Source organism: Perognathus longimembris, chromosome 2, assembly GCF_023159225.1.
Source record: "Perognathus longimembris pacificus isolate PPM17 chromosome 2, ASM2315922v1, whole genome shotgun sequence".
NCBI lineage: Eukaryota > Metazoa > Chordata > Mammalia > Rodentia > Heteromyidae > Perognathus > Perognathus longimembris.
The window spans coordinates 5,016,881-5,044,518 of record NC_063162.1 but is presented as its reverse complement, the minus strand read 5'-3'; the positions used below and the strand labels follow the sequence as shown (position 1 = coordinate 5,044,518).

The 27,638-nt window shown below is 47.6% G+C and overlaps 1 protein-coding gene across 1 annotated transcript in view; it reads right to left on the bottom strand.

Moving 5' to 3' along the window:
• Adam12 (ADAM metallopeptidase domain 12) overlaps positions 1–27,638 on the bottom strand; it is a 248,540-nt gene that overhangs the window by 46,232 nt on the left and 174,670 nt on the right. Inside the window, exons 6-11 of the mRNA XM_048336123.1 lie at positions 20,560–20,746; positions 14,316–14,381; positions 12,560–12,631; positions 7,721–7,890; positions 4,034–4,118; positions 511–659 (exon numbers count right to left, since the gene is read on the bottom strand). Of these exons, the coding sequence (XP_048192080.1) occupies positions 511–659; positions 4,034–4,118; positions 7,721–7,890; positions 12,560–12,631; positions 14,316–14,381; positions 20,560–20,746 (729 nt within the window). The remainder of the gene's footprint in view (positions 1–510; positions 660–4,033; positions 4,119–7,720; positions 7,891–12,559; positions 12,632–14,315; positions 14,382–20,559; positions 20,747–27,638) is intronic.

Genomic DNA, 27,638 nt, shown 5'->3' with positions numbered 1-27,638 from the left:
GGAGCGAGGAGGAACAACTTGATTCACCCAAGCAGAAGACGCATTCATTTAAGTGAGAAGATGTGGTGTCGGGGTGCACATCACGGCTTTTACCCTCCGCCCCCCCAGACAGGGCCCGGGACCGACCCCCAGGGAGGAGGCGGCTCTCCTTCAGCCCTGTCTGGGACACCACAGTCATCTCGTGGGAGCCGGGGCTGGCTGGCCCCTCCTCCAGCTGCTGAGAGCTTGAATTGCGGGCTTCCGTCAGACACGCTGGTGTCGGACGGCGGGACAATTCGCTACTTTCAAACAAACACAGCACCCATCCTACAACTCCTCAGTAACACTGCAAGCAGGCTGCCTAGCACTCTCCGGAGCAATGCACCCCCACTTTTGCTGCTCTTTTCTGGAAGCTCTTATGGATACTCTGATCAGACAACCAGTGGCACCCCCGGGCCCCGCCCAGCGGTTTCCCTGTACATACGGGAAGCTGTGTACAGCTGCCCAGGCCCCGGGAGCCTCAGGACTTGCCTGGTGGAAGGGTTCATGATGCAGCCTCCTTTCTCCGCGGCCGTTCTGCAGCTGCAGCCTCTCTCCGGTGTGTCATGGTTCATCCCAAAATTGTGGCCCAGCTCGTGTGCCAGGGTCACGGCCGCACCGAGGGGACTGTCTGAATGGTCCTCAAAGAAATCACAAGAAGCACAGACATAAAGGGCGCAGCTGGTAGATCTTCCACCCCTGACAGCTATCCCTCATGGGTGCTTGTCTTAGTACCACTAAAGGACCAATGTCGGCCAGGGGGCCCGTTATGGGCTTTGACTTGAAATGAAAACTTCGACATAGTTCATGACGCCAGTTTGGGGGAAGGGAGTCTCCTCATCTCTCGTGTGTACAGAACCATTCTGGCCCTGACTGAGAGGCTGCTGGGGGAAAGCAGCTCAGAGGAGGCCTGTCTGATGGTGTTCTAAGGAAGACTGGAGCAGCGGCCACTCACTGTCTTTTCCTGCCTCCTAGGTAGGGGTTGGTTCTGCAAATGCTTACACTTGTTCACAGTAACAGCTGACCAAGAAGTAGTCTACTTTAAGGACCACTGAATTAAGATTACAGTCCAGTTATGGTACCTTTTTTCCTGTGGTCATGCCGACCTTGGAAATGGGTGGAGGTACCCAGGCTCTCTCGTTGTGAGGCTGGGGTTTGCAGAATCCTTTGCATGGCAAGCATTGCTTGGCTAACACCCAGCTTAATGGAGTCTTTGGATGCCTTGGCTCACATAGATACAAGAAACCAGCTAAAATATAGTTATTTCACTCAATTTAAAATTAGTGGGTTATTAGTGGGTGTGATTTATAGAAATGGTACCCACGTATGGTGTGTTGGAAGAGACCTGACCACAAAGGAATGAGGGAGGATACCTTGTTTCAACCTTGATTTGTGCTATGTAGGAATGAAATATGAGATTTTCCAGGAAGCTATAAAATACTACATTTTACAGAAAATATTATGCTACTATCAAATATTATTGATAAGACCAATCTCTATGAAAAAGGTGGGATCATGTACAATCTTGTAGATTTATCGGTGGCACTAAGGGCTCTATCTTTCTCATGGGCCCTCAGTCTAAGAAAAGAATGGCATGTTAAGGAAGTAAGTTATTCTTAGAATAGATGAAATTCCTAATAAATTACTTTGTTTAGATTTTACAGTTTCCTGTTTTAGAAAGCTTCACAAATATGTTTCAGGAAATCAGTTCTTAAGAATAATACACATTGGTAGAGAATGTAGCCAAATCTAAGGGTGTTGAGGGCTAAAATGATCATGCCTCAGCATAAAATTCTTAAAGAACACTGCTGATTCCTTTGTATTACTTCATATCCCAGTGTCATTTTAAATTATCAAGTTATTTTGCATTCTTTCATGTGTAAACAGAATGTCCCTTAAGAGACTCTGATACTCCTCTGGAATAAGGAAAAAGATCCAACATATGTATTCCTAATATGATCTCCAAATCAAGGCTCTTTCAAGCCAGTTGGATACAAAAGCCAAGGCTTTAACTTAAAAAAATCAACAAGTTGTTCTATCTTGAAAGATGAAGAAATGTTGGTCTCATGAATTTTATAGAAACTAAAAGTTATGCTGTGTACCACTTTCAGCCTATCTGATGTTTCTCTAATATGTGGAACAAAACCAGATTGAGTTAAAGGATGGTGCTCAATGCTCTCAAATGGGTAGGACCCATTTCTTATTAACTCTAGTCTTGGCTTGAATCTCATGGTGTCAAACACAATTTGCATCCATTTCTCATATTTCAGTTTATTTTCATGGTGTGTGTGTGTGTGTGTGTGTGTGTGTGTGTGTGTGTGTATACTAGCACTGAGGCTTGAACTTAGGGTCTCATGCATTCGCTTTGATTTTTGGCTCAAGGCTGATACTCTACCACTTGAGCCAAACCTCTATTTCTGGATTTTTGGTAGTTAATTGCAGGTAAGAATCTCATAGTCTTTCTTGCATGGCCTAGCTTTAAATTGAGATCCTCAGATCTCAGCCTCTTGAGTAATTAGGATTACAGTCAGGAGCCACTGGCACCTGGCTCCTGTATATTCTTTTTTTAAATACAGGTTTCCACGTTTAAGGAAGGAATCTTGGTTAGATGCTTCTTGGGAAAGAGAACAAGGGACATGGGCTGAAGAGAGCTACTTACGGCCGGCCACTTGGGTCATACCATTGCTTTAGCTCTGCATAGCAGCTCAGGAAGAACTCAGTTTCAGCTCTCAACACACGTTTAGACCAACTTTAAGTGGCAAAGTCAGTAGCAACTGGCCATGGGAGCATGAAACTGAAAATTATTCCCTCTTAAAACTTTATCGTGTGCTCTGTAAAAACACAGTTGTGATCTGACTTGAAATGAACCTGGCACCAACAAAACCCAAACTTTCCAGTGCCTTCCATAGAGAAGATCACCTATAGGGTTCATGTTCAAAGAAGCTTGTTCAAGCCAGCAATTCAGCGAGTGGGAGCTGTAGCACATGCTTCCATAAATTATCAACCACTACACGCCCACCAGAGGAAAATGTTTATGTATAGTCACCAAGAAGATTAGATTAGGCAGTATGTGGAAAGAAAATAATAGTCAGCAGAACATAATTCCTTCAGTCCTGTCCTACAACTGAATATTCAGAAGTGTTCTGTCTGAAAGAGTGGGGGCCCTCAAGGTGTCTTGGGAGGGAGGGTGAGTCTGTGTTTATTTAATGGGGATGGAACTGGCTCTGTGGATATTTCCTGTCTGTTGGTTCACGGCGGGCAGAAGATTTTCTGAGCAGGGATTGCAGAGTGTGAAAACCTTTCTTGAACTATCCGAGGGTCTACAGTAGGAGGCCCTGGCTGAGCAGTCTAACAGAGCTCCCTTCCCAAGAATCCTTCCTTTTTTTACAGACCTATACAGCCCACATGTGACAAAGTTACCCTTTATAAAGCAATAAATGTTGGTGTCTTCCTTCCAAGAATAAGGTTGTGATAAAGACAGATTGTATGCTGGCCAGAAGGTATGTAAAACATCTGCACTGGCACGCAGTGAAAAACCTCAGACTTTGGGCTGTTGGGCTTGGAGTCAGAACCATCAGAAAGCTGTTGGAGTGGTAATATTTGGTGAGACCACAGTCCACCCAAAAAAAAGCCCAGTGTGCAGGGCAAACCCCTGTGTCCTGGCTCATACCAGTGCTAAGAAGAATTTCCCAACTGGAATGCTTTGACCGAAAGGATCACTTGAAATGTTTTTCCACGAGAGGAGCAAATTTGCCCTCTCTGAGCTGTTTTTTTTTTTACACGTCCACTTTCCCTGCACACTATTTGTGTTTTCTAACTAGTTCCTGAAATGACGGGGTAAGTAGAAGCTTATGAATCCGGCCAGAACAGGGGCCAGGTTACATCTAAAAAGCACTGAAGGGAAGGACTACTTCATGAGGCCAAATGCAAATAGGGATTTCCCGGGGAACCGTTAACTGGGAAGTCAGCTCTCGTGGTCCTTGGCGCCCTTCCTTGGCGTCCATCCTTGGCTTACCATGACAACTCCTCCAGACTGCTCTGCCGTGCACATGCTCATGATTGGTGCCATGCCGATGGTGGTCCCTTGGAAATAAACCCCACTAGGAAGCAAACAGAAGGACTTTCTTTAATGTCATGTCCTACTTGCAACAGAGTGCACAATAAAAATAGCCACCAGAGGCTGTGCTTACAGGTGACTTTTCTCTTACGCTTCCCTTTTCCAGTTGCATCATGGGCTTTGCTTGCAGCGTTTTGCTGTCTAGACTCATTGTCCTTCCTCTGTGTTTATAAGCCCCACCCTGCCTGATTCCTGGTAGAAAGGCTGAGAAGAGTCATCATGATCCTCTAGTAACAAAAGGAAGTGCATTAGAGATCTTAAGAGATTGTCTTCTGTAGCTGAAATTTGCTTTCCTGTGTAACTCATTCCAGTTCTGTCAGAAACCCAAACTTCTTCCAAGAATCCTGCCAATATATATAGCTTGCAAAATTGACATGATCAGAAAGGTGATTGCTCCTGGAATCCAGGAAGTATAAGCAAGCACCTGTGCAAAGCCACAACACCCAGGGAGGAGGCATCGTGAGGAGGCTTTGCTGCAGGGGTCCTCTTCTAAGAAATCTTAACCCAGTCATGAATTTGATAGCACTAAGGGTCAGTTTTATACAAGTGCTATTAATTGTAACCTCATGCACTAAAACTTCAGTATTGCACTTGTTGAAATGCTGTAAAGGAATCAAAAGAGTCACTCTTCCTATATTTTTCCTACACATATACAGATAATGCACAGATTGAAAAGTGAAATATTTTAGCTGTGGCCCATTGAAAGAGCTGACAGGAGTATATAATGGTCTGTCTGTCTGTCTGTCTGTCTGTCTATCCTAATACAGTCCTTCATGACCATAAGGATTGGTTCTGGGCAAAGCCCCAGGGTCCCAAAATTTATGACTATTCGAGTTCTTCATGGAAAAATGCTGTACGTAGTGTTTGCATATTATCTATGTGCAGCCTTTCATGTAATTTAAATAATCTCTAGATCAGCTACAATACCTAATAAGATGTAAATGCTATGTAAATAGTGGTTATCTTGTTTTATTTAGGAAATAATGACAAAGATAAATGTCTGCACATGTTCAATGCAGATGTGGTTTTTTCCTAAGCATTTCTGGTCTTAAGTGGGTTGAACTCCCAGATGTGGAACCCTCAGCTATGGAGGGCCGACTACATTCTGTGTTTATAGCAGTTTTTATGCTACATCTAGATAGACCAACAGATGCAATCATATATGTAATGATACATGATACAAGCCATGATATAATAAAGCAAATCATTACACGATACCTGTAATGAATATATGTAAATAATAAGGTTAAATAAGATGTTAATTATTTTTCCAGATGTTCAAGTTGGACAGATTCCTTTGGAGGGAAACACTATAACAAAACACTCTGACTTAAAATACATGGAATGTACTTTTAATAGTTGAGGAGTAATTGATGGATGAAATATGGGAAGCAACAATACCCCAGGGCGGACTCCTGTGTGAAGGGCCAGAGGAAATGGCCTCGGTGTAGGAGTCAGCACTGACTAAGGGGTGGATGGGGCAGGACCAGGGTTTTACTTCCCATACATGTCCAACCAACAGAGAAAGGCACCCTCCATCCTCAAAGATGTCACCTGAGTGATCTAAGCTACACAAGAACAAAATAGTGGCACATAAACCGCTCAAAGATCCCCATAAACATGTGCCAGTTCTGGAAACATCTGCCTTGTACCAATACAGACTATAATAAAAAAAAACAACACTTTCCATTTAAATAGAGAAGAATCAGAAATATCTTAACAAATGTCATGTTCTGTTAGAACTTTGCATTTCCTATCTTGTGACATTTTCCACTTGGAAATTTTCTTGTTTCCTGTAGTCCTCTCTTAGTAAACTGGAGACTCTGCAGTGCAGGAAGACGTAAGTGCTGCTCACTATTACATCCGAGCCCCTTCAACGCTCTCTGGTTCCTAACGGGGGCTCAGTGCACATTGATTAAAGAAGAGACACAAAGGCCAGTGTGACTGCTAAACCACTGGCAATCTTGGACCTAGAAAACAAGGGAGTAACAGCTTGAACAGAGAAGGAAGTTATTTCCTCCAGGCATGTGGCAATATTCACCCACATATTCTGCCCTTATATCATCTGACACAAATACACAAATATATATGTATATATAATATATAGCATATTAAAAGTGGTATGTTATGCACATTGGTTATATTTATTAGTATATTATATACTTATATATAGTATATGAAATGAAAGAAAATGAGTCTTTAAAAATAGTCAATTCAGACGAGATCGGGTGCGTTCAGGGTGGTATGGCTGTAGGCAACATTGAGATTCTACCTCGCCCTATTAAGCATGTCCTTTATCAAGAAAACTAACAATAATAAATGTTGGAGGGGATGTGGCCAAAAGGGAACCCTACTTCATTGTTGGTGGGAATGTAAACTGGTTCAGCCACTCTGGAAAACAGCATGGAGATTCCTCAGAAGGCTAAATATAGAACTCCCCTATGACCCAGCAGCCCCACTTTTGGGCATCTACCCAAAAGACCACAAACAAGAACACACTAAAGCCACCAGCACAACAATGTTCATCGCAGCACAATTTGTACTAGCTAAAATATGGAACCAACCCAGATGCCCCTCAGCAGATGAATGGATCAGGAAAATGTGGTACATATACACAATGGAATTTTATGCCTCTATCAGAAAGAATGACATTGCCCCATTCGTAAGGAAATGGAAGGACTTGGAAAAAATTATACTAAGTGAAGTGAGCCAGACCCAAAGAAACATGGACTCTATGGTCTCCCTCATAGGGAATAATTAGTACAGGTTTAGGCTAGTCACAGCAGATGATCACGAGAGCCCAATAGCTATACCCTTATGAACGCATAAGATGATGCTAAGTGAAATGAACTCCATGTTATGGAAACGAGTGATATATCACAGTTGTAATTACTTTCAACATGCCATGTGAAACCGTAGCTTCCATTGTTGATAATCCCCTTCCTGTGGTTGAACCCGCACTATCACTGTATCTTAGCTGAGTACACTGGAAACTGTATATACTGGCATTAGAACTAGGGAAGGGAAAGGGAATATCAAACTCGAGTGACAAAGGATAAAAAGACCAAAGACTCCAAAAGCAATACTTGCAAAACCATTTGGTGTAAACCAACTGAACAACTCATGGGGGGAGAGGGGAAGGGGGAGGGGGGAGGGGGGAATGAGGGAGGGGGTAACAAACAGTACAAGAAATGTACCCAAGGCTTAATGTATGAAACTGTAACCTCTCTGTACATCACTTTGACAATAAATAAGAAAAAAATAAAATAAGTCTCTCTCTAAATAAAAAAAAAATAAAAATAATCAATTCAGGACAACTTTATGTCAAGATAAAGCCAAGAAACACTGGCATAGAGGCAAATGTCCATGTGGTAGAAAGGGGCCTGGGGCAGGTCTCCAGGGTGCCGATGGCTTATGCAATGGCTCCAGGTAGCAAGGGGCTGCCCCACTGAGATGGAGTCAGGCAGGACCTCTGGTAGGAGCTGCTGTCCTCTGGGAAGAGGGGTTGGGCTCTGGGAGCCTTCAGGAGCAGCGGGGGCAAGTGTGTGCACAAGGTATGTTTCTTTCAGCGACAGAGGAGCCTACCTGATAAGCTGGGCATTGTCGTGGGATTTGCGAGGTAGCAGCTTCATCTTCCTCCAGTCCAGAAACTCATGGAGGCTGGAGAATGGGTCCTGGCTTATGGAGCATTTGTCGATGTCGTTCCACACTTCCACACCCACCAGAACTATCCGAATGTTCAGGGGTCTGTAAAACTGAAGAGGACAGCCATCTTTGGGGGGGAGGACATTGGGGTGGAAATGTGAACTGAAATTCAGCATAGACTGCCCTGTTTGAAGTTCATTTCCATGCCTGAGAGAAACATCTCAGAGTGCCTTTGTTCCTATGGCAAGAGAATCTACGACCTATCTGCTGAATTGTCACTCGATTGTCAAATAGTGGACAATTAGACGGCCAAGTGATTAGTCGTTTTCATGATCTGCCCATATCTGCATGGAAGCAAACATTTCCACGTAAGTATTCACATAGACCCTGCCAGTTATTATTCACTGCAAAGGAAAAACCAATAAGTGGATTTGGATGATTCAGATATGCTTGCCAAGGTCAATAATTGTTCCTTTTAAGTACAATGTTCCGCCTATGAGGTACTGAAAATGAGTCTGGATTAACTTCCCAGCCAAGAGTCAGCCTTGCCTGGCACTCTTACCACTGCAGAAAGTTTAACGCAATGAACGAGTCAACGTCTCTCAAGGTCATCGAGGCCAGTAGAGCCTTTCTTCAGGAGCTCTGGGACCCTTGACCCCACAGCCAGAAGTTAGCTCAGCCACTGGGGAAGACCTGGGACATAAGATGCAGGTTCAAGTACACGGCTCTGTCCCTCACTTTTACGTGGGTGTAACTTCAACAACACCCCATAATCCACAGCTCAGCCTGGGCTGGGGGGAACCAGTTCTTTGAATGGCCTAGGGTTATGGAAGACTTGATGGGCAGTGGAGAGGTAGGAATGCTTCATAGCCTGCAATTGACTCCTGTCCCAGACAAATCGCATTGACCGGGAGATGGCTAAGTGGTCACAGCTGGGGCGGGGTTACCCTGTTGGCCTGATGTGTGAAACAATGGGAAAGTCCTTGTCCTCTGAGTCCCCAGGTCGCTAAGGAGAAAGTTGTGGCTAGGGGCAGCAGCTTCAGCCAAACTCCAGATGTGAGCGAGTTCTGTCATTACTAAAAGCATCTGGCCATCAAGGAATGGTAATCATAGAATTAAGAGCAGTAAGGGCTGTTCCAGTGTGCTGAGCTAAAGTGTAAGAAACTGCCAAAGGCTGACGGTCGCCCCTGGATTCTGACCGCTGGAGGTGGCTCACGCTTCCTCATCCTGGGCCTCGTGGTCACTGGAGAGCTGGGTCAGCAGAACACAAGTGGGTTGTGAATTGTGTCATGGGGTATGCCGATTCCAGCAGTCCACACAGATAACAATGACAGCATCATGTGAATCACTTGGCGTCATCTTGCCCCATAGTATGCTTTAAATCAAGAACGGCTTGACCTGTGATCTCTACTTAGCAGTTGGGAGTCCTGGCTTTCCAGACAAGCTGAAGACACTGTCCTGCCCCGAACAATGGATGCGTGTGTTTGGCTCTGTGTGCTTCCTGAGATTATGTCTTCAGCTGTGCCCATTACACAAAGAACAGCGATCAGAAAGCAAAAATGCAGGAAATCCAGCGCTAATGTTAACAGTGGCTGGCTAAGAGATGTCCCTAGTGTCAAAGGTCCTGCCTGACTTCAGGGCTACCATCTGAGAAGGGGACACTAGCTACTTCTCAGGGGCAAGATCCCCATTCTCAGTGCTACTCTACAGCTTACTAATGACTTAGGGACCTTTTCATAATGGTGAAGGCGTCTAGCAGACTTCATAGTTAGCAGAAGACAAGGTACAAACCCCTCTCTACTAATTGATTACTGTCACGAGTGCTGAACTTACACGAGGCACTGCTCAGAGTCCCTTTGCTGCCGGCTCCCAGTGTTTTTCCCAAGGCTGCCCACAGGTCCTTTGAGGAATTTTTTTTGCCTCTGGTAGTGGTCACAGGTAACACATCGTGAACATTGCTGTGTCATGAACATGTTTTAGGATTGGTGTTTATAGCTTTTGTCTAGTTAAGACACTGAGGCTGGCAGCCACGGAGTGGATGGCGCAAGATCACAACTGCGTGGCTCTGTGTGGACATGGGCAGGGTGACTCCAACAGCACGATGTGCACTGTCACCCGTGTGTGAATGCTGAGATGCCTATTACTCCAGACCCACAGAACAGCTCACACCTGTGCCAAACCAGTGGCGCTGGCCCACCATGCTACCCAGCTTGCAGATCCCAGAAACTATGCGGACACAGAGACCCAGCTGGGTGAATCTCTTACTGACAAAGTAGCGATGAGTATTTGGCTCCTGCTATGGACTAGCCTTGGCAGGAGCAGACAGAAGAAAGACGAGGGTGTTCTTGATCTTGCTCAGCTGCTCAGAGGTCACCAGAAGGCTTAAGGACCAGGACACATCACCATTATTCCAGTCCATTTTGGAACTGGTAGCCTGCCAAACAATGGTGTGGACAGGAAGTCCAGGGGGTGGTGTGCTGGACAGCCAAGGAAGAATTTCTAGAAAGAGCGGATCAAAAATGAGGGGGTAGAAGTCCCTGGGGTCCAAGGAGGAACTTCAGGGAATGGGCTTGGGGGGGGAAGGAAAGAAGGCGTTCGTGTGAGTGACGATGCCTGAATAAATTCAGTACAGATGAGTCCTGCAGCCGAGATTCGGCCTGAAAGACTTCCCAGTTGGCGCCAAACCCGGACAAGAGCCAGGGATGGGCTGAAGGGAGGGTTAAATAGGAGGACCTTCCTCGGCCACCTCACTGCCTGAGGGGTCAGCAGGACCCGGGAGCATGCCTGGAGTGGCCGAGAAGCACAAGCAGCATTTGGGTTCACGCTCAGCAGGATGCCCTGCACATTTCAGAAGGTCGCCTTGGTCTCTCAGTCATTTCTCTGCTTCCAGTCTGGGGTGCCCTTCTTCCTCTCCAAGCCAATGCAGCCAAGCAGTTATTAATTTCGAAACGGCCCAGCTGAGCCAAGATGTCAGCAAGTGAGGAGAGAGAAGTAGCGGGGGGGGGGGGGGGCGCCCGGGGGGGCACGGGGGGGGCGGTTCCCACATAGAGACATGCAAAACCGAAATGTGGAGTGCTCAGGGTAGCCTGCGGGAATCGTCGGCAGACTCGCATACACAGAGCCTGCGAAGAGCCTGGGTAGCCCCCCTCGGGGTCTCTGGGGTGCTGAGGGTAGACAAGGATGTCAGGGCTAGATGTATCTGTGTGCTTAGGAATCATTCCGCCCCTTGGAAACACAAGAGCAGCCAGGCTGGCAAACTCAAGCCAGTCCACCAGGGCTTCTCTCAGGCATATTGTTCTTTAATTACCAGGGCTAGTTATTACCAAACTCCCAATTGCTCATTTTTAGTTTTGCAGACTGAAGCAAGATAAACCCCAGAATAATATGTAAAGACATATAAACACAGAGGGCCAAACATATCACGGTTTCAAATGGGGTTTCAGCAATTTCTATCTGGGTTTCAGTGTAGTTTATGGTTTCCCTTTACTCCCAAGGCCTGAGAAGAGCTGATGTTCCTTCCTTCCCTGCAGACAGGCCTTCCAGGCAAGTCTCGGGGCATGAGCCTGCGTTCCTAAGCAGGGGGTTAAATCTCCCTCCCATCTACCTGTGTTGACATCACAAGAGCACCTGGATGAGGTCTCTGCCACCCCCCCACACCCCAGGCCACTGAGATCAGAACCCCTGGGCCGAGACCTGGGAATCTGTATTCCAAAGAGTAAACACTACCAAACAAGCATATTTGCCCAAGAGATTCTGACACCCAGGCAGTGCCAATATTCAGCTCAGTGTGAGGAGGAGCCCTGCTTTACATGGAGTCATCTGCCCTGGAGAGCCTGGGTTGTGTCTGGCGGGAGGTGTCGGAGCAGGTCAGGTCCATAGATGGGCACCAGACCATTTCCCTGTAAGCAGGCAGTGGAAGGAGCACTCTGCCCACAAAGACCCCTTTGTTGGATGACATTCCCAGGGTCTTTTCTAGCCAGGGTGTTCTCGATGAGGAGCTGTCTGGAAGCTGACAGTTGTGGTTTGGATATGAAGTGTATCCCCAAAGGATCATGCAGGTTTGGTGGTGGGTCCAACCATGGAAGGGTGGTTGGATCATAAGGGTTCTGACCTAATCCTCCAATGGGTTTTTCATTTGATAGCACTAGTGGATAATTTGACCATTATTGCCCTTCCTCCTGGGTAGAGGAGGAAGGTTGCTGGGAAAGTGGCCTGGCGAGATCAGCCTTGCTCCCAGGCACTTCCGGTCTCTCTCCGCTTCCTGGCCACCCTGAAGCGAGCAGCTTTTCTCCACTACGCCCTCTCCATCATGAGATGGGCGCAAAGCAATGGACACCTCTGTAGCCACAACCACATACATTTTCCTCTAAACTGTTTCTCTTAAGTATTTGTCACAGCAATGACAGAAATTGCTGAGTCTGAAGTCTGCTTGCATGCTGCTGGGCAGTGGGGCCCTGCGCGTCCCTTCTGGGTGAGAGCTCGCCTCCAGGGCACACCTGGGGCGTTCTCAACAGTGTCTACAGCGTCTGTGTCTGAGACGCCGGGTCAGCAGAGTCTGGAGAAAGCTGTGTCCCCCAGTCCACCGCCGTCTAGGCCACCAGGGAGTGCGAGCCACCCGTTTACGGGAGAGGATCCCGGGCGTTCCAGTGCCCAGCTCTAGAGCCAGAGGCAAAACCTGCTTTTCTCAGGTCAGTCTGATGAGGTGCACCGAACTCTCTCCTCCTCATTTCCAAACATTTACATGATTTGAGTGATTTAATTATCTGAAGAGAAACTTACCTTGTCAACGTGATTAGCGATCTCTATTAATCGCTGCTTAACTTTTTCCAGATCTTTTCCTTGCCTCTGAAACTTAACAATTTTAAATGTTAGCATTAATAATGGTAGGAATATCAATCACAACTCATCTTCCCAGATCCTAAACTATGAAGTCTTGGGCTTTCAAAAACTACCCAAAGGCCTCTAAATTTATGATGAAATAAGCTCACATCCCGCAGAGAAATTTCCCCAGGTGGGATTGCCCAAAACTCTCTAAGCTTCACCCAAGCCAAGAGCTTACAAGACAGTCACTTCTGCAAATTTTCCAGCCTCCAGAATGATGGAGATGGCGACGTGCTTTGGCAAAGAGAAAACGCACAGCCAGAAGGCCGTGCGGAGCCATTTTTCATCTCCTCAAGCTGATTTCACCTTCTGAGAAATTTGCTTTATATTTGTTTTAAAAAATTAAACAGTAAAAGCAATAGAGGGCCGTGGCAACATGTCAAACAATACAAAGGAGAACAGATAAAAGTTAATGAATTCTCTGTTCTCTTCTCTAGTCTGACCTTCCAGGATGGAGCAGCTTTCTGAGACACTGTCAACCTTGTCTTCTACATATATGCTGAGTCAGTCTATGAGAAAATGGCACCTGATTCATAATATGTCAATATGACAGTACATAAATGTCAACAAGGTAATCTAAAAGAAAATGAATTCAAAGTTAATTAAAATAAAAAATGAACATAATGCCAAGCCAAATCTCAAGACATTGGGATTTTTCTCTTATGTTTCTGTGTAGCTTTCATTGCTCCATTTGTTCCTTTATTCATTCATTCAGGTTTAGGACATACAGACATTTAAGAAGCTTAACTTTTCCCCAAAATGTTTTAGAATGCAATCTAAAACCACTTATCATTTCCTCCAAAGAATTCTTGCTCAGAGAGCATAACTACAGAGAAACTTTGGTGGGTTTTTGTTGTTGTTTTCCAGGCTTTATCATTTTACAAAATCAGATATATTTTTAATAGTCTTTAAAATTATAATTAATAAAATCAGAAAGTAACTTTTTCCATGGGTTCTCAAAATCATAAAATAACTTTTTCCATGGATTCTCTCTCTTTCATGAGTTCTTTCTTTCTCATTCTTTCTTTCTCCCTTCCTTCTTTTTCTCTTTCTTGTCTTTCTTCCTCCCTCCCTCCCTCCTTTCCTTCCTCCTTCCTTCCTTCCTTCCTTCCTTCCTTCCTTCCTTCCTTCCTTCCTCCCTCCCTCCCTCCCTCCCTCTTCCTTCCTTCCTTCCTTTCCTTCCTTCCTTCCTTCCTTCCTTCCTTCCTTCCTTCTTCTCCTCCCTCCCTTCTCCTTCCTTCCTTCTCTTCTCCTTCCTTTCCTTCCACCTTCCTTCCTTCCCTCTCTTCTTTCTTTCCTTTGTGCTAATACTAGGGCTTGAACTCAAGGCTTTATACTCTTGCTTGGCCTTTTCACTCAAGGCTGGTTCTCTACCACTTGAGCCACTTTGGACTTTTTTCTGATTAACTCGAGATAAGCATCTCATGGATGTTTCTCCCCTGGCTGGTTTCAAACCAGGATCCTCAGATCTCAGCCTCTTGAGTAGGAAGAATTAGAATTACAGGTGTGAGTCACCAGTGGCTGGCTGTTTCTGATGCTTTTTAAGAGTGCATAGACCACCGTGTTAAAGCAACAACTTGCACAGTATTTTATTTCTCTCTCTCTCTCTCTCTCTCTCACCCAATTGCACTGAGAAATTTCAAACAGTTCTTACCTCTCGGTTGTCGGCGACAATAACCAGCTCTACATACTTGGTCATCTTGAGGGTCTCCCTTTTATGCTGTCAAAAGTAGACAAGAACTTAACTTCCCTTGACGTCTCCCTGTAGCTTCAGAACACGGTCTATGTGTCCCCCACCCCCACCCCCAGATTCCAGTACCCACTTCCCTCTACAAGTTGACCTCCAACTCCAATCAGGGCTTTTGAGACCTTCTCAACCTGGTAATCAGTTTCTGCTTTTAGTTAGGAAATATTAAAAAGTTGTTTAACCTTCCTGCTGACTTGCTGATTGCAGTATCCAAAGAGGTCAAGGTCAGCATGGAGTGAAATGAGCACATTAACACAAAACCAAACAAACACCCAAGCATCTTCCTAGAAGGGGAGCACACGTGAAGATGACTCAGTACAGCTGGATGGCAATGGCCCAAATGTCCTTGCTCTGAGCCTCTAGGCAGGCGGAGGAGGGCGCTGTCCACGGAGGAGGAAGGGCGCGGGCTGCGGCTAACCACCGAGGGCTCCATCCCTGGGAGTGTAGCCCTGGTGGCGGATCATTTCGTTTTTTAACTCTTGGGTTAGGGTTGAAGCTGTAGAGTGCCCACCTAGCAAGCTCAAAGCCCCGAGATCAACTCCCAGTACTGACAAGAAAAAAAAAAAACAAAACACAACACAACTTGTTCAAAACAATGGAAGACTGGAGTGATCTGGAGAGAGGAAAAACCAAGCTGACGAACAGAAACACAGGGGGCAAGACATAAAGAGAGAAGACTGCAGAACAGAAACGGGAGAGGAAGGAAGGAAGGAAGGAAGGAGGAAGGGAGGGAGGGGGAGGGAAAGAAGGAAGGAAGGAAGGAAGGAAGGAAGATGAAGAAAATGAAGGCAAGGAGGGAGAGAAGGTGGGTAGGAAGGAAAGAAGGAAGTAAGGAAGAAAGACAGAAAGGAAGGGAGAAGTCCAGCTACCTGGAAGCTGGGTGTGGGTGAAAGAGTGGAAAGGGGAGGGGGATGACATATCACCTTGCCCTGATGTGCAGGTCCAACAAGAGAAACATACACCACAAACAAAGAAGCCTCTGAAGTGGGTTACATTTTAATCAAGCTTCCTCAGAGCACATTCGAACTCTTCCATGAATTACTGGGAGGATTCCCAAAGGCATTTTTTGGAAGAAATAAGGCAATTCACAGAGGGTGGTCTCCAACAAACAAACATTAAACACAAAAAGCAAAGCCTTCTGTTTCTGCAGTCACCCACAGTTGGAGGAAGTTGGGGCGGAATGGGCCTCCCTTCCCCCAGCCGGTATTGCTGGTTATGGCTTAGGTACATGGACTGCTGAAGTTGAAAACTTGTATGTTACAACTCCTCTTTACAGACCAAAACCGCCCCCGCCCCCCAAAAAAACCAACCCAAACCAAACCAAAACAAAAGACTAAAGCACGCTTTGAATCAGATTTCCAGTGGTATAATCTGGAGGGACACATCTTTCATAGCACAATTCCCCATCAGGCCGGGATCTTTCTAGAGTTTTACAAGGAAAAATGTACGATAGTGGCCTGCCTGCCCACTGACTGCCCAGCTGTGCTGACTTGCGAATTTAGGTGCCTCTGAAGAAATCTGCAAGTCTGAGAAAGGAAAAATAAAGCACCAAGAAAGCGGAATTTCTCCTTTTTTTTTCACAATGTTGCAAGAAAGAAAAAAAGCCCAGCTGTTGTAACTATGTGTATCAGCAGGGTTTATGGTGATACCTGTGTACCAGGGGAAAATCAACCCAGTGAGGTTCTGTGTGCAGGCAAAATGAGACACTTGACTTGCAAGGGGTCTTGCCCCTTTTTTTTCTTACTAAGGGGGTGTAAAAGAAGCAGAAATCTTGCTTCGCTTGTGATCCCCCCCCCCAAATACCCTAAACAAATTCAGCTAATTATGGAGAAGAATAGACAGCTCTGGAGATGAAGAAATAAATCAGCCTCCCACTGAAAAACTCATTGAGGAGGTTCTGATTGTTGAGACTTTGCAATTTCAGGCTGGGAAGGGTGAAATCAACTGCCAAAGGAAGGATATTTCCAACTGGCCTGGAATCATTGTTTAGAAAATACACAATTCCAGATAATGAAAACAAACACATGAACACAATTTTCCTGTCTCTGCAGTTTTCAGAGAAGTCCACATTTTCTCATGAATTCAGAGAATTGCAAACTCAGAGAGAAGCTTAACCACATCATAATGAAAAGCCACAGGAGAGAGGCTTGCTCACAGGCTAAAATTACCACCACATGATTTCTACCTATCTGGGCTGTCCAGTTTTTCTTTTTTTAAAAAAAAATCGTATGTTAATTTGTGATACGGAGAGAACCACTTGAAACCGGTTGCTTGGCTGAATTTTCACGTCTGAACATGTGGCAAATCAACCAACCAACCAACCAACCAAAAACACAACTCATCCCCAAACAGGAACTGTGAGAAAAGCACCAAAGTCCTCTCTCCAACGTGGGCACAGGGGGCTTCTTCAAGAGTGACTCAAGAGGAAATCCGTTCCGGGGCTCCCTCAAGCCACCACAGCCAAGCCCCCCGAGGAAGCCTGCCCTCCACACCGCCAGCCAGGGACCCTGGCTCTGAGGCCTCAACGCAAGCGAAGAAAGCAAGCTGAGAATTAGGTCACAGTGTGTTCTCACCAGCATCCTTTCTTCATGTGGCCGGACCATTTGCGGAGCCCCCATTCGCCCCACAGTGTGTCCCCAGACTTGGGAGCCCCCAAGTGACAAGATGGGCAAGACCAAGGTCACCTCCTAGTGAGGGGCTGGGAAAAGGAGGCGGCACAAAGAATGAACAAAAGGCAACGTGGTGTGTGGAAAGTCCAAGGAGGAACAGGAACAGGAAGCTGGCGGCTCCACGTTGCCAGATCGTCGCCTCTGCGTGGAACCTGCTTAAACAGAGAAGATGGCGGCCGGGCAGCAGTGCCTCTCAGTAGCTCAGTGCAGAGGGTGCCCAGCAGCTGCTCCCTGCCCCGCTGGCCTCTGGGTACCCAGAAGCCCTTGCACACAATTCTTCCCAGAGAAGAAAGCAGCTTTTATATTTGATGCATTCTTTTCTGTACTAATGGAGGGGAACCACAGGAGGGTTATTCCTCAAGCAAGAAAAATTCAATAACAATTTCATTTTGCCTTTGGGGTGTACTCTGTGATTCTCTCCAGTAGCACGCCGAGCCTTTGCCTTCCTGGCAGCGTTTGCTAGGTGGGTGTTAGGATTTGGGTTTGTGTCTCGATTGCACGAGAGAACGGAGAGGGAAAGCGTCAGCACAAGCGAGCTGAGCTTTAGGCTGGGCTTTGGAAGTGACTTGGACAATGCCCCCCCCCCCCCCCCCCCGCCACCTCCATCGAATGCGGAGTCTTGCCCAAGTGACAAGCAAGGGCTCAGGCGTCTCTTCCGTGTGGAGCATACACGGAGGGCAGAGCCGTTCCTGAGGCTCGGAGAAGGAGAATGCGAGTCTCTGCCGGAGAGGCTCAGCTCGTGCAGCCGGTGCAGCTGCAGTTAACGTGGAGCAGGGGCAGGAAGATGCGGAGGGAAAGCAAATGGGCTCACCGTGCTGCATCAACAAGATTAATTAGCTGTGGTCACATTGATTTCCTCCTTTAGTATAAAATCAAGGCAGCAAAGTGAGACAAGTTAGCAGCGTGTAACTCAAAGAAGCGCCCTTCATATTTATCACAGGTGTTATCCAAATTATCCTCCTAGCTAATTCCAGCTCTCCACATTCCCTCCCTTTACTTAAAACATTATTTTGGTACCAGTTTCATTATCTTCCTGCTGTTTAGGTCACAGATATTTTCTCTTGCATAAAAACCTATCATAACTATTTCTAAAGTGGCAGGGAAAAAAGAGGCGAAGGCTTCCAGGCCTTCCTTCTGCAATGCAAAGGTTCATTTACACTTCAATATGCATTATTAACAAAATAGCCTTGTTATTCAGCGTCTCCCCGTTTCTGTACCAACCAGAAAGACTGGAAATTATTGTGTCAATCAAAGTGTTAGAGGACTGTATGCTTAAAGAATTAAAATGTGGCTAGCAAGTACAGATCAAGTTTGTACTTCTAAACGAAATGGCAGACCTATTTGGGTGTCATTTCAGCTGTCAAGTTAAAAATTGCATAACTCAGAGAGCAGGCTTCGGACAAGCTGCTCACAGCAAAACAAAATGCAAATACTCTGCTTGCCTATGGCTGCTAAAGTGACATCGTCACCACATCTTATCCAAGGGCTTGAATCAAAGGCAACTGTGTTTGCCGAATGAAAGAAACTCACACGGGACCACAGAGGTGGCTCTTTGTGATCGCAACTCTTCCGTCTGTCATTCAAGCGAGATGGGAGGAAGAAGAGGCTCCCTGAGCGGCAGGAGCGGATGCAGCTGGGTGTCAGGAAGCTGCTGGCCCTGGGATTATGGCACAGCCTCCAGGGCCCCTGTAGCAACGTCAAGGTGAGCCACAGCCCCGTGATAGGGCAGACTAAAAGAGCAGGAAATCTTGGGGCTTCGCTATTAGGGGAGTTCAAAAAGCCCCCAGAGCCGGGACGCTGGTGGCTACCGCCTGTAATCCTAGCTACTCAGGAGGCTGAGATCTGAGGATCGCAGTTAGTTCAAAGCCAGACAGGGCAGGAAAATCTGTGACACTCTTATTTCCAATTAACCACCAGAAAACCAGAAGTGGTGCTGGGGCTCAAAGTGGAAGAGCACTAGCCTTGAGCAAAAGAGCTCATGGATAGCACCCAGGCCCCAAGTTCAAGCTCCAGGACTAACAACCGAAAAAAAAAAAAAAAACCCACAGAAAGAAAACTTACTTTGAAAGAATGCATGTTAGATCTATAGATGTATGTCAATGTATGTTAAAACAAACCATTTGCAAGAAGTGTAGGGGAAGAGACACCCATCCATAGGTATGACAGGAAGTCTGGGAATAAACTGTGGAGACTAACACTCATGGAGTCCAGAAAAAGTTTAGAAGGAGCCAAGAAGACTAGTCATCAAATCTTGAAGGCTAAGCAGTGGTCCACTCAAGTTAAGGTTGAGAAAGACAAAATGTGCTAAGAGAAGCATAAAGAGCACATTGCAGATGGTGAGAGGTTCGTACGGGTGGCATCCTCCACCCGATTCTTTTTCTTTCTTTTTGTTTCTGCCAGTACTGGGGCTTGACCTCTGGGTCTCATGTTTTTGCTCAGCTTTTTCCACTCACTGCCGGCACTCTACCACTTGAACCATGCCTCCCGTTGTGGCTTTTTACTCGTTAATTGGAGATAGGAGTCTCATGGTTTGTCTTCTGCTGGCTTTGAAACATGGTCCTCAGACCTCAGCCTCCTGAGTAGCTTGAGGTATAGTCAAGTCAGTGCACCACTGTGCACGCAGCTGGGCAGAGACTGAGTGGGAGACGGCAGAGAGGGGACTTGGCTAAGAGACTCCTTATTCCAGAGCAGCCACGGATGACGAGAGCTCGGGTGCTGAAAGAGCTGCCCGAGTGTGGGTCAGACCCCACCTTTGTCTTGTTTGCCATGCTGGGCCCGAGCCCAGGTCCCAACCCCGGCAGGAGCACCAACACCGCAGAGGCTTATGGGAGATAGGATCCATGCCGATGAGGTCAGCTTTACCCACTGTGTCTTTGTCGTTGTTGTTCCTGTTCCTAACAATACTGGGGCTTGAACTCAGGGCCTCACGCATTCAAAGCTGGTGCCAGATCACTGAGCTACGTCTCCGACCTCATTTTTCACTAGTTAGTTTTTAGATTAGGGTTTCACTTCCTGGCTGGACTTGTGCCTGAGCTGTGATCCACCTACACTTTTAGGTTTTCCATTATTCCTGGGATCACAGGTACATACCCCTGTGTCTGGTTTCCCTTCCTTGGAGGCAGAGTCTTATGGACTTTTCTCTTTGGGCTGGCCTCAAACCATGATGTCCTCCCCGGCCTTCCTCCCCCCCCCCCCAACACAGTCTCAGCCCTCCATGTCCCTGGGGATGACAGGGGCACACCACTGGTGCCCCGCCCCCAGTATATCTTAATGACACTGGGGCTGACCTTTGCACTATGGTGATGGGAATCTTGGTCCATGATGACACTGGCCACATGGCATCCCCTGCTTCTGACAAGTGGGGTCTCCATTTCCCAGACACAGCAGCCAGTGTCAAAGCTTCTCGGTATCTCCTAGCCCTGGGGGTCTGTGCCGCAAGCCCCTCGGATCCCTGGACGCGGGTGCTTCAGTGTCCTCCTTACCCTTCTCGCTTGCATCTGGGCCTGCGCAGGAGGCGTGGCGTCCGTGGGGAGGCGTGTGGGGTTGTGGTGCGATCCACACGACCCCCAGATGCCGCGCAGATCCTCTGCAGGGAAGAGCTTGTGTCCGCCGCTGGCATTTTCCGTCGGCTCTAAGATGTAGGTCTGGTTTTCAAATGTAATAAGTCCCCTGTTGAAAAAGAAACAAGAAAGAAAACACACTACTTTTTAAGGACAGCTCCTTGTTTATGGCTGCAACATAGCTCTTAATGAAGCAGAGAAATATCACTTTATTTATATTCTCAGGCCTTAACAAGAAAGGACATTTCTGTGCCGAATGCCGGCACAGATTCATTTCGCGAACCAGAACGGCAAGTCTGAGGATTTGGGGGAGGGGAGATGGGTTGGGGGGGGGCGCGACGGCGGGTGTTGAGATATTTTATGGTAAGAAAATAGACTGCATTTTATCTTCTGTGCTTTTTTCATTGTTTTCCCTTCTTTCTTATGTATCAAAGATATATTGCTAGGAAGCAGAGTCTAGAGAAAAGATGTCTCATTGCCAATAACTATGTGGGAATTTGCAGGCCCAACTCAGAAGGGAAATCATCTTTTTCTTTTTAAAAGATGATTCCTGCATCTAGATTATTTATCATGACCAGATATATTTCCTAAATATTTGAAGAGATTCAGATATAAGGAGGGAGGTAAATTATATATATGTATATATATATGCATGGTACTTTCATTTATTTAATTTGTAAAAGAGGTGCAAACAAACGAGTTCTTATAAATCCTCAAAGCATCAAGCTGCTGCTTGGAGAATACCACGTGGCCCCTGGAGGAATGGATGGCTTTTCATAGAACCATGATCGTGAAACCCCATCGAAAGGCGAGTCCTGCAGCCCAGGTGAGAGTGTTCCAGCTACGCCATTTACTCTCTGCGTGGCCTGGTCATGCTTCTTCATCTTGGTGAACCTGTGTCCTCCACTTGCACAATGGGGCTCACATCAGCTATTGCTCAAAGCTTCTACACCATCCAAGGAGAAATATTAGCCCAGGAGCAGGCCCCGCTGGTGCCTGAATGGTAGCCACTCTCTTGATTATCAATAGGCTGCTCTTCGTGAGTCATTCCAAAGACGGATGATACCGGTGTTAACTCATTTATCCAGAGGGTTACTGGCCATTAAGGGCTCTCTAGTAGGAAGCACAGCATTGATGAGAACCTGGGAGCCACCATCTAGGATTGGACATCAATGTGCAGACTGTTTTTCAGGGTCCGATTTTCTCAAATGCTCCACTTGGCAGGTCAGAGGTGGTATTTAGCCATGGACCATGACCCTTGTCGTGGCTTTCTGGAGCGGAGGCCCAGTCCCGCTGTGGAAATGAGCAGGGCCTGGCCTGCAGGCCCAGCTTCCTTCAGTGATTCGGAACCCGAGCTTACCTGTTGGCTTTCCTTTCTCTCTCTTCCAAGGCGACACAGACAAGTCCTTTCATTTGAAAGGTGCTCGCTGACGCCGAGAGTGAGGTTTTTCTGGGAGCAATGGCAGCTGGGTCAGAACTGTCAACCGCCCAGCTCACGCACACCTCGCACCTTCTACTGTTCAGCATGGTGACCGCACCTCAGCCCTTGGAAAACACACGGCCCTTCCGTGGGAAGTTCATCCGGCTGTACGCGGACGCTCCCGCCGCGGTGACTCAACCTTTCTTCAGACTCAAACCTTCTTAGACTTCCCCGGTGTGATTCATGGGTGTGTTATGTATTAACCACAGAACTTTTCAAATGATGTTAGCAGATCAGGCCTGAGAATGAGACAGACAGACTCTAGGTTCTGGGCTTTCATTCCAACACGTAATATATATTTGAGAACACCCTTAATCCTTTAGAAACACTCATCGCTCCATTCACTTTTCTCTGATAATACCAACTTATTTCCAAAGTGGAGACCGTGTAAAGCATTCCGATGTTGCTCATCACTGCTCATCTGTTTCTTTGTTCATTCACTCTCCCTCTGCTGATTGATAGCCGACCATAGGAGACTACCAATAAAATGATTGTGTTTCCCTAGGAGGACAGAAGCTCGAAGTGGTCATAGCTCCTTTGAATGGAGCCGAGAAGCAAATATACGCTAGCCGACACGTGCGATCTCCCTGGTCCAGCCACAGCCTGTTTTGTAGGTATCGTAGGCAGTGGAGGAAGCAGATGGCTCCTGTCTGGGCTGGTTAGATTCTAGGAAAGAGGACAGCACCAGACAGAGTAAGTGAATAACAGGGGAGCTCTATGCTTCCTACAACCAAGAATCAGAGCTCTGAACACGGGAGGAAGAGCTTGGATAACTGAAGAAGTGCTGACTGCTTTCAAATCCCACAGACGATTAAAAGTCATTGTGTGTACCTCTTCTTTTTCCCCCTACCAAGTGGCAACTTTGAGTAACTCCAAGTCAAGAATTCAGGCACAGCTCTACTGTGTGGGATTGCCTGGGTCCCGTTCCTTGCTTGAGCTGTTCTTATGAAAGCAACTGGACATTTTTAAGTTGAGGACAGGAACGGAAAATTCTGATTATTAATGATATTGACTTGAAGAAACTTAAATTAAGAAAGAGAACTTCAAAGGCAAGGACAATTAATGTGGAAATCTGGATTTACTAGAAAATGGACTTTCTTACAGCAAAAAGAAAAGAGCACCATAGCCTTTCAGTTTGTATTGTTACTTCTCTTCTATTGTGCGTTGATATAAAATATGCTGGAGACGTAACTGTAAAATGTGTCACCGTGCTTGAATCCTGAGGAGGAAATTGCTGGAAAAGTTTTCCCACTTAGTGGAAAATTTCTAGAAATTGTGACTTGGTCATAAAAATGTCCTCCTATCTCCTTTTATCTTTTAAGTCATCCAAAGACAGATGTTGAGAAATGGGGTGAAGGCCTTCCCTCTGCTCCACAAAATTGGCAGCCTATATGCAGCATAATTAAATAATGGCTTTGGACTGTCCTGGGTGTAATTAATCATTTAGCTCTAAGGATTTCTGGAAACAACAGGGGATACAAAACCCAAGCACTCAGGCTTTCCGAGATGTAACAATGTGATGTTCTCACAGACCTCCTGGCCCCAAGTTAGATAAGGAGCTGCAATTTGTTTCAAGTTGAATAGCATAGCTATTTGGTTGTAAACTTAAAGTTGGAAGAATCTTGGAGTACGGCATATAAATCCAGCAGACTTTGAGTGTGTGGTTTTTTCCTCTTAGTGGACTGGTGCTGGTGTGTGTAAGGGGACATCATAAAGGACCCCAGTGTTTGGGCAAGATGGAGCCCGTGTCCCTTCTCTGGAGGGACAGTCAAGGTAGACACTAGAACTGCCATCCTAGGAGGCTGGGGCCAACCTCTGGGGTGGAAAGGAAAGAGGGAATGGAGAGGAAGGACGGCCACCCCCGCCCGTGCTCCTCCTCCATCGCTTAGCCAGGTCGTTATCTCTATCACCCTCGCCATCTTCATGGATCAGAGCAGGGTGGCTGAGGGCAGAGCCAGGCCCAACCCAGACCCGCGTGTCTGAGGCTGAGGCTCCTCAATCTCTTGCGTACCTGCCTGCCCCAGTGCTGTCCTAAGAGAGTCAAAGTGCTCGGAACAGGGGCAACAGGGGTGAGACAGAAGCAGAAGAGACAGAGAGAAGGGAGCGGCCGCTCTGAAAATCAACGGACTTTCCTTAAAGTGGAAATTCTTCATATTCCTTGTTGAAAGGAAGTGAAGAAGAGCCTGTCAGAACTGTCCGTTGGCTTGGCTAGTTTTGAGTGTGTAACTCAGGGATTCTCTTGTCCCTTCAGGTCAGCCTTTGTCCTTCTGTAAAATTCAGTTTTGAATCTGGCATCTATGGTGCATGTGGCAATACTGCAGCTTGACGTGACATGAAGTTGGACTACCTGTAATCAGATAATGATTGGAAATGACGAATTATCCCAGTTTGTTCAATCTTCAACTGAGAATCTCATTTCCTAGGAAAGAACTTTGGGTCCTAATATTATGCTGTCAATCACAAGTTAGAAGTATGGTTGACAGGAGATTTAATTTCAGTGCTTTTTTCTTTTTCCCCCTCCGGAGAAGTTCATGGGTAAAAAGAATATCCTGCCTCATATGTGTTTGATAAACTGTAATGACAACAATATTAGCCAGCACATGAGCACCACAAGGCTTATTTTCAATAAATGGTTTCCATGGAAACGACTCATGTATACGCAAAACAAATATTCATCATCCCCACCGGGCACTGGGTTAGATGCCCTGTCGGGGGCTCTTGTTTGGATGAAACGCACAAGCAGGGTAAGGAGTGTGACCAAAGGGAAGGCTTCCGTGTTCAATAGGTGTCTCAGGAGAGGTGGTGTCAGGTTGAGTATCCCGAATTCAACTATCCCAAGTTCTAAACGCATGCAGTTCACAAACACACTTGGTCCCAGGAATTTCAGACAAGATATTTCCAATCTACACCGGCATCTCAGGCATAAGACGGGATCGGTGATGAGGCCACCACCAGCCAGCTGTGTTAAAGGCCGTCTTCACCGAAATACTTTGGGTATCGCCAAGTTCGCCTTCTTAAAGCAGGCGAGTCAGTGGTTTTTAGCACACTGAATTGTGCAAATACCATCCCTATCCAGTTTCAGAACATTTTCATCCACCGGAAGAGGCTTTGTACTCATTAGTGACCCTCTCTGCACCCTTCCCGCAACAAGGCCAGGCTCCTGATTGGGCTATTTTGTCTAATGTTGACAGCAATCCTGCAGAGTTAATGACACGGGCTCATTTCACTAACGAGGTTGCTGGGGACGGGGGACCGAGTCGAGTCCCTCTGAAATGCGTGTTCCCACACGCATCCCGCTCGCCTGGTAGTAGAGCCTGAGATTTAGAAAGAGGGACTTTACAGGTGGAATGAAATCCAGGATCTTAAAGTGAGGTCATTCTGGATTAGGGTGAGCCCCAGATCTAGTGGCGTGTCCTTATGACAGACAGAGGGGTTGACACAAAACCCAGGTGCCACCGGCTCAGGCCTGTAAATCCTAGCCACTCCGGGAGCCCGAGATCTGAAAGATGGCAGCTGGGAGGCCAGCCCGGGCGGGAAAGTCTACGAGATTTCATCTCCAAAATAACAGCAACAGAAGGACGGGCTGTATGCATGGCTTAAGTGGTCGTGTGACCGCCTACCAAGCAAGCTGAGAAAGCACGCAAAGCCCTGAGTTCAAACCCCAGTATTTTGCGGCGGGGGAGAAGGTGACAGAAGAAAAGAAGACCAAGTGAGGACAGAGGCTGGAGCTTCAGTGACGCTAAGCAGAGCCACGCCTACTGGTAGCTAGGACGGAGAGGCACAGAGGGCTTCTCTCCTGAAGTTTCTGGGAAGAACCCATTCCACGATACCTTGAGCTTGGACTTCTGGTCTCAAGCATAGTGACGGAGAAATCTTTGGTTGCTTAGGCTGGTCATTGGCAGAGCCAAGACTTGTTCCCCAAGCTTGTGGGTGGCCCGTCCCCCAGAAGGCACAGGTGGGAGGGAGTTGCTGATTGTAAGGGCTGCGTTCAGAGCAGTTCGGAGCCCCGTGGGGCCAGGGGTCAGCTCAGCCTGATGGGCTCGGTGCTGATGAGCAGCCCGGAGGGGACTTGCGAGGGGCAGCGGGCCTGAAGAAGTGGGGTACATGGGCATCGTAGGGCCCAGAATCCAGGCATAAGGAAGGTCAGGGTTCACGCCTGGAGAGAGGAGCCTGGGGTGGAAGCAGGGAGCACTGCAGATGGATAGAAGGTGGGGTGCTGGGGCGGAGGAGATAACACGGGGCGCTAGTGTGCGAGACTCTCCTGTCCCCAGCCGGCGTCTTGTGAGTCTTGTAACACCGTGCTTAGATAATGTCTGACGCCTTTCCACCTCAGGGCAGTTCCCTCATTCCTTCTGGTTCGCTCAGCATGATCAATAGGTGACCGGGAGGTGAGTCAGCGATCAATGAACATTGGCAGGAATATTGATGAACAGGCATGGGAGGGGATGCCAGACCTTGATGTGGAGGCCACCGGGCTCTGTGGTGGCTTGGAAGCTGTGTGTGTGTGTGTGTGTGTGTGTGTGTGTGTGTGTGTGTGTGTGTGTGCTGTGTTTGTGGAACAGGAGCTGGCCGGCGGGGGGCGCGTGCAGGGTCCGAGCAGGTAGGGGTGGTCCAGGTAACCGCGTGGAAGAGAGTGAGCGGGAGTCAGACCCATCCAGGAGGGCAGTCTTGGACCTCTGGAGTTTTGAGTGGGGGTGGCCTGGGGGACCCGTGGACTCCCCCCCGCCCCCGTCCCCCTTGGCTGTTGGCTGGCAGTGCAGAGCTGGCAGTGTCAGGCTCTTGACCCCTGTGTGTCCCCACTGATGTCCTAGCACAGGAAAAAGAAGGCAGGAAGGGAACAGCGCCGAGTTCTGGCTGCAGGCCAGATGGGGAGCCAGGGAGGCTGGACAAGGCCGAGAGAGCAGGGGCCCACGAGGTCAAAGGTGAAGGACAAGGCCGAGAGAGCAGAGGCCCACCAGGGCACAGGTGAGGGACAAGGCCGCGCAGGCTTTCTTTCCTTTCGATGGAAGGGTCTGCCACGCTCCGAAGGGCGCAGGACAGAGGCTTGCTCACGCCCGCCATGCGGGGCACGCCCGATCCCGCTGGTACCGCGCGCACGCGCCTGCGATGAGCCTTCCTAGCACAGGACCTGGGGGCCCATCCTGTCCGACAGACAGGAACATCCTCCTCAGTGTGCCCGGCTTCCCGAGGCTGTAGCCCCTGTGGCTGTGCCCGCCAGATGGAGCTCAGAATCTGGGAGACACGTATTCATCCAGGTCAGGGGACCCCCCAAGTCAAGCGTTGAGGGGCCCGGCAGGCCGAACCCTGCGGAGGATGGCCGCCCAGCCCAGGGCCCGGCCTCCCTCTGGCCTGGTTTCTTTGAGTCTTGTCCTCTTCCAGTTGCTCAGCGGAGACTTCCGGCTGGATGTCTTCAAACGTGTCAGCTGGATTCGTTTGCTCAAGAATAAGCAGTGGCTCTGCGCTCGCCCGGCAGGCATTTTGCAGTGACTGCGCTTGACTCGTGGTTAAATTACAAATTAGG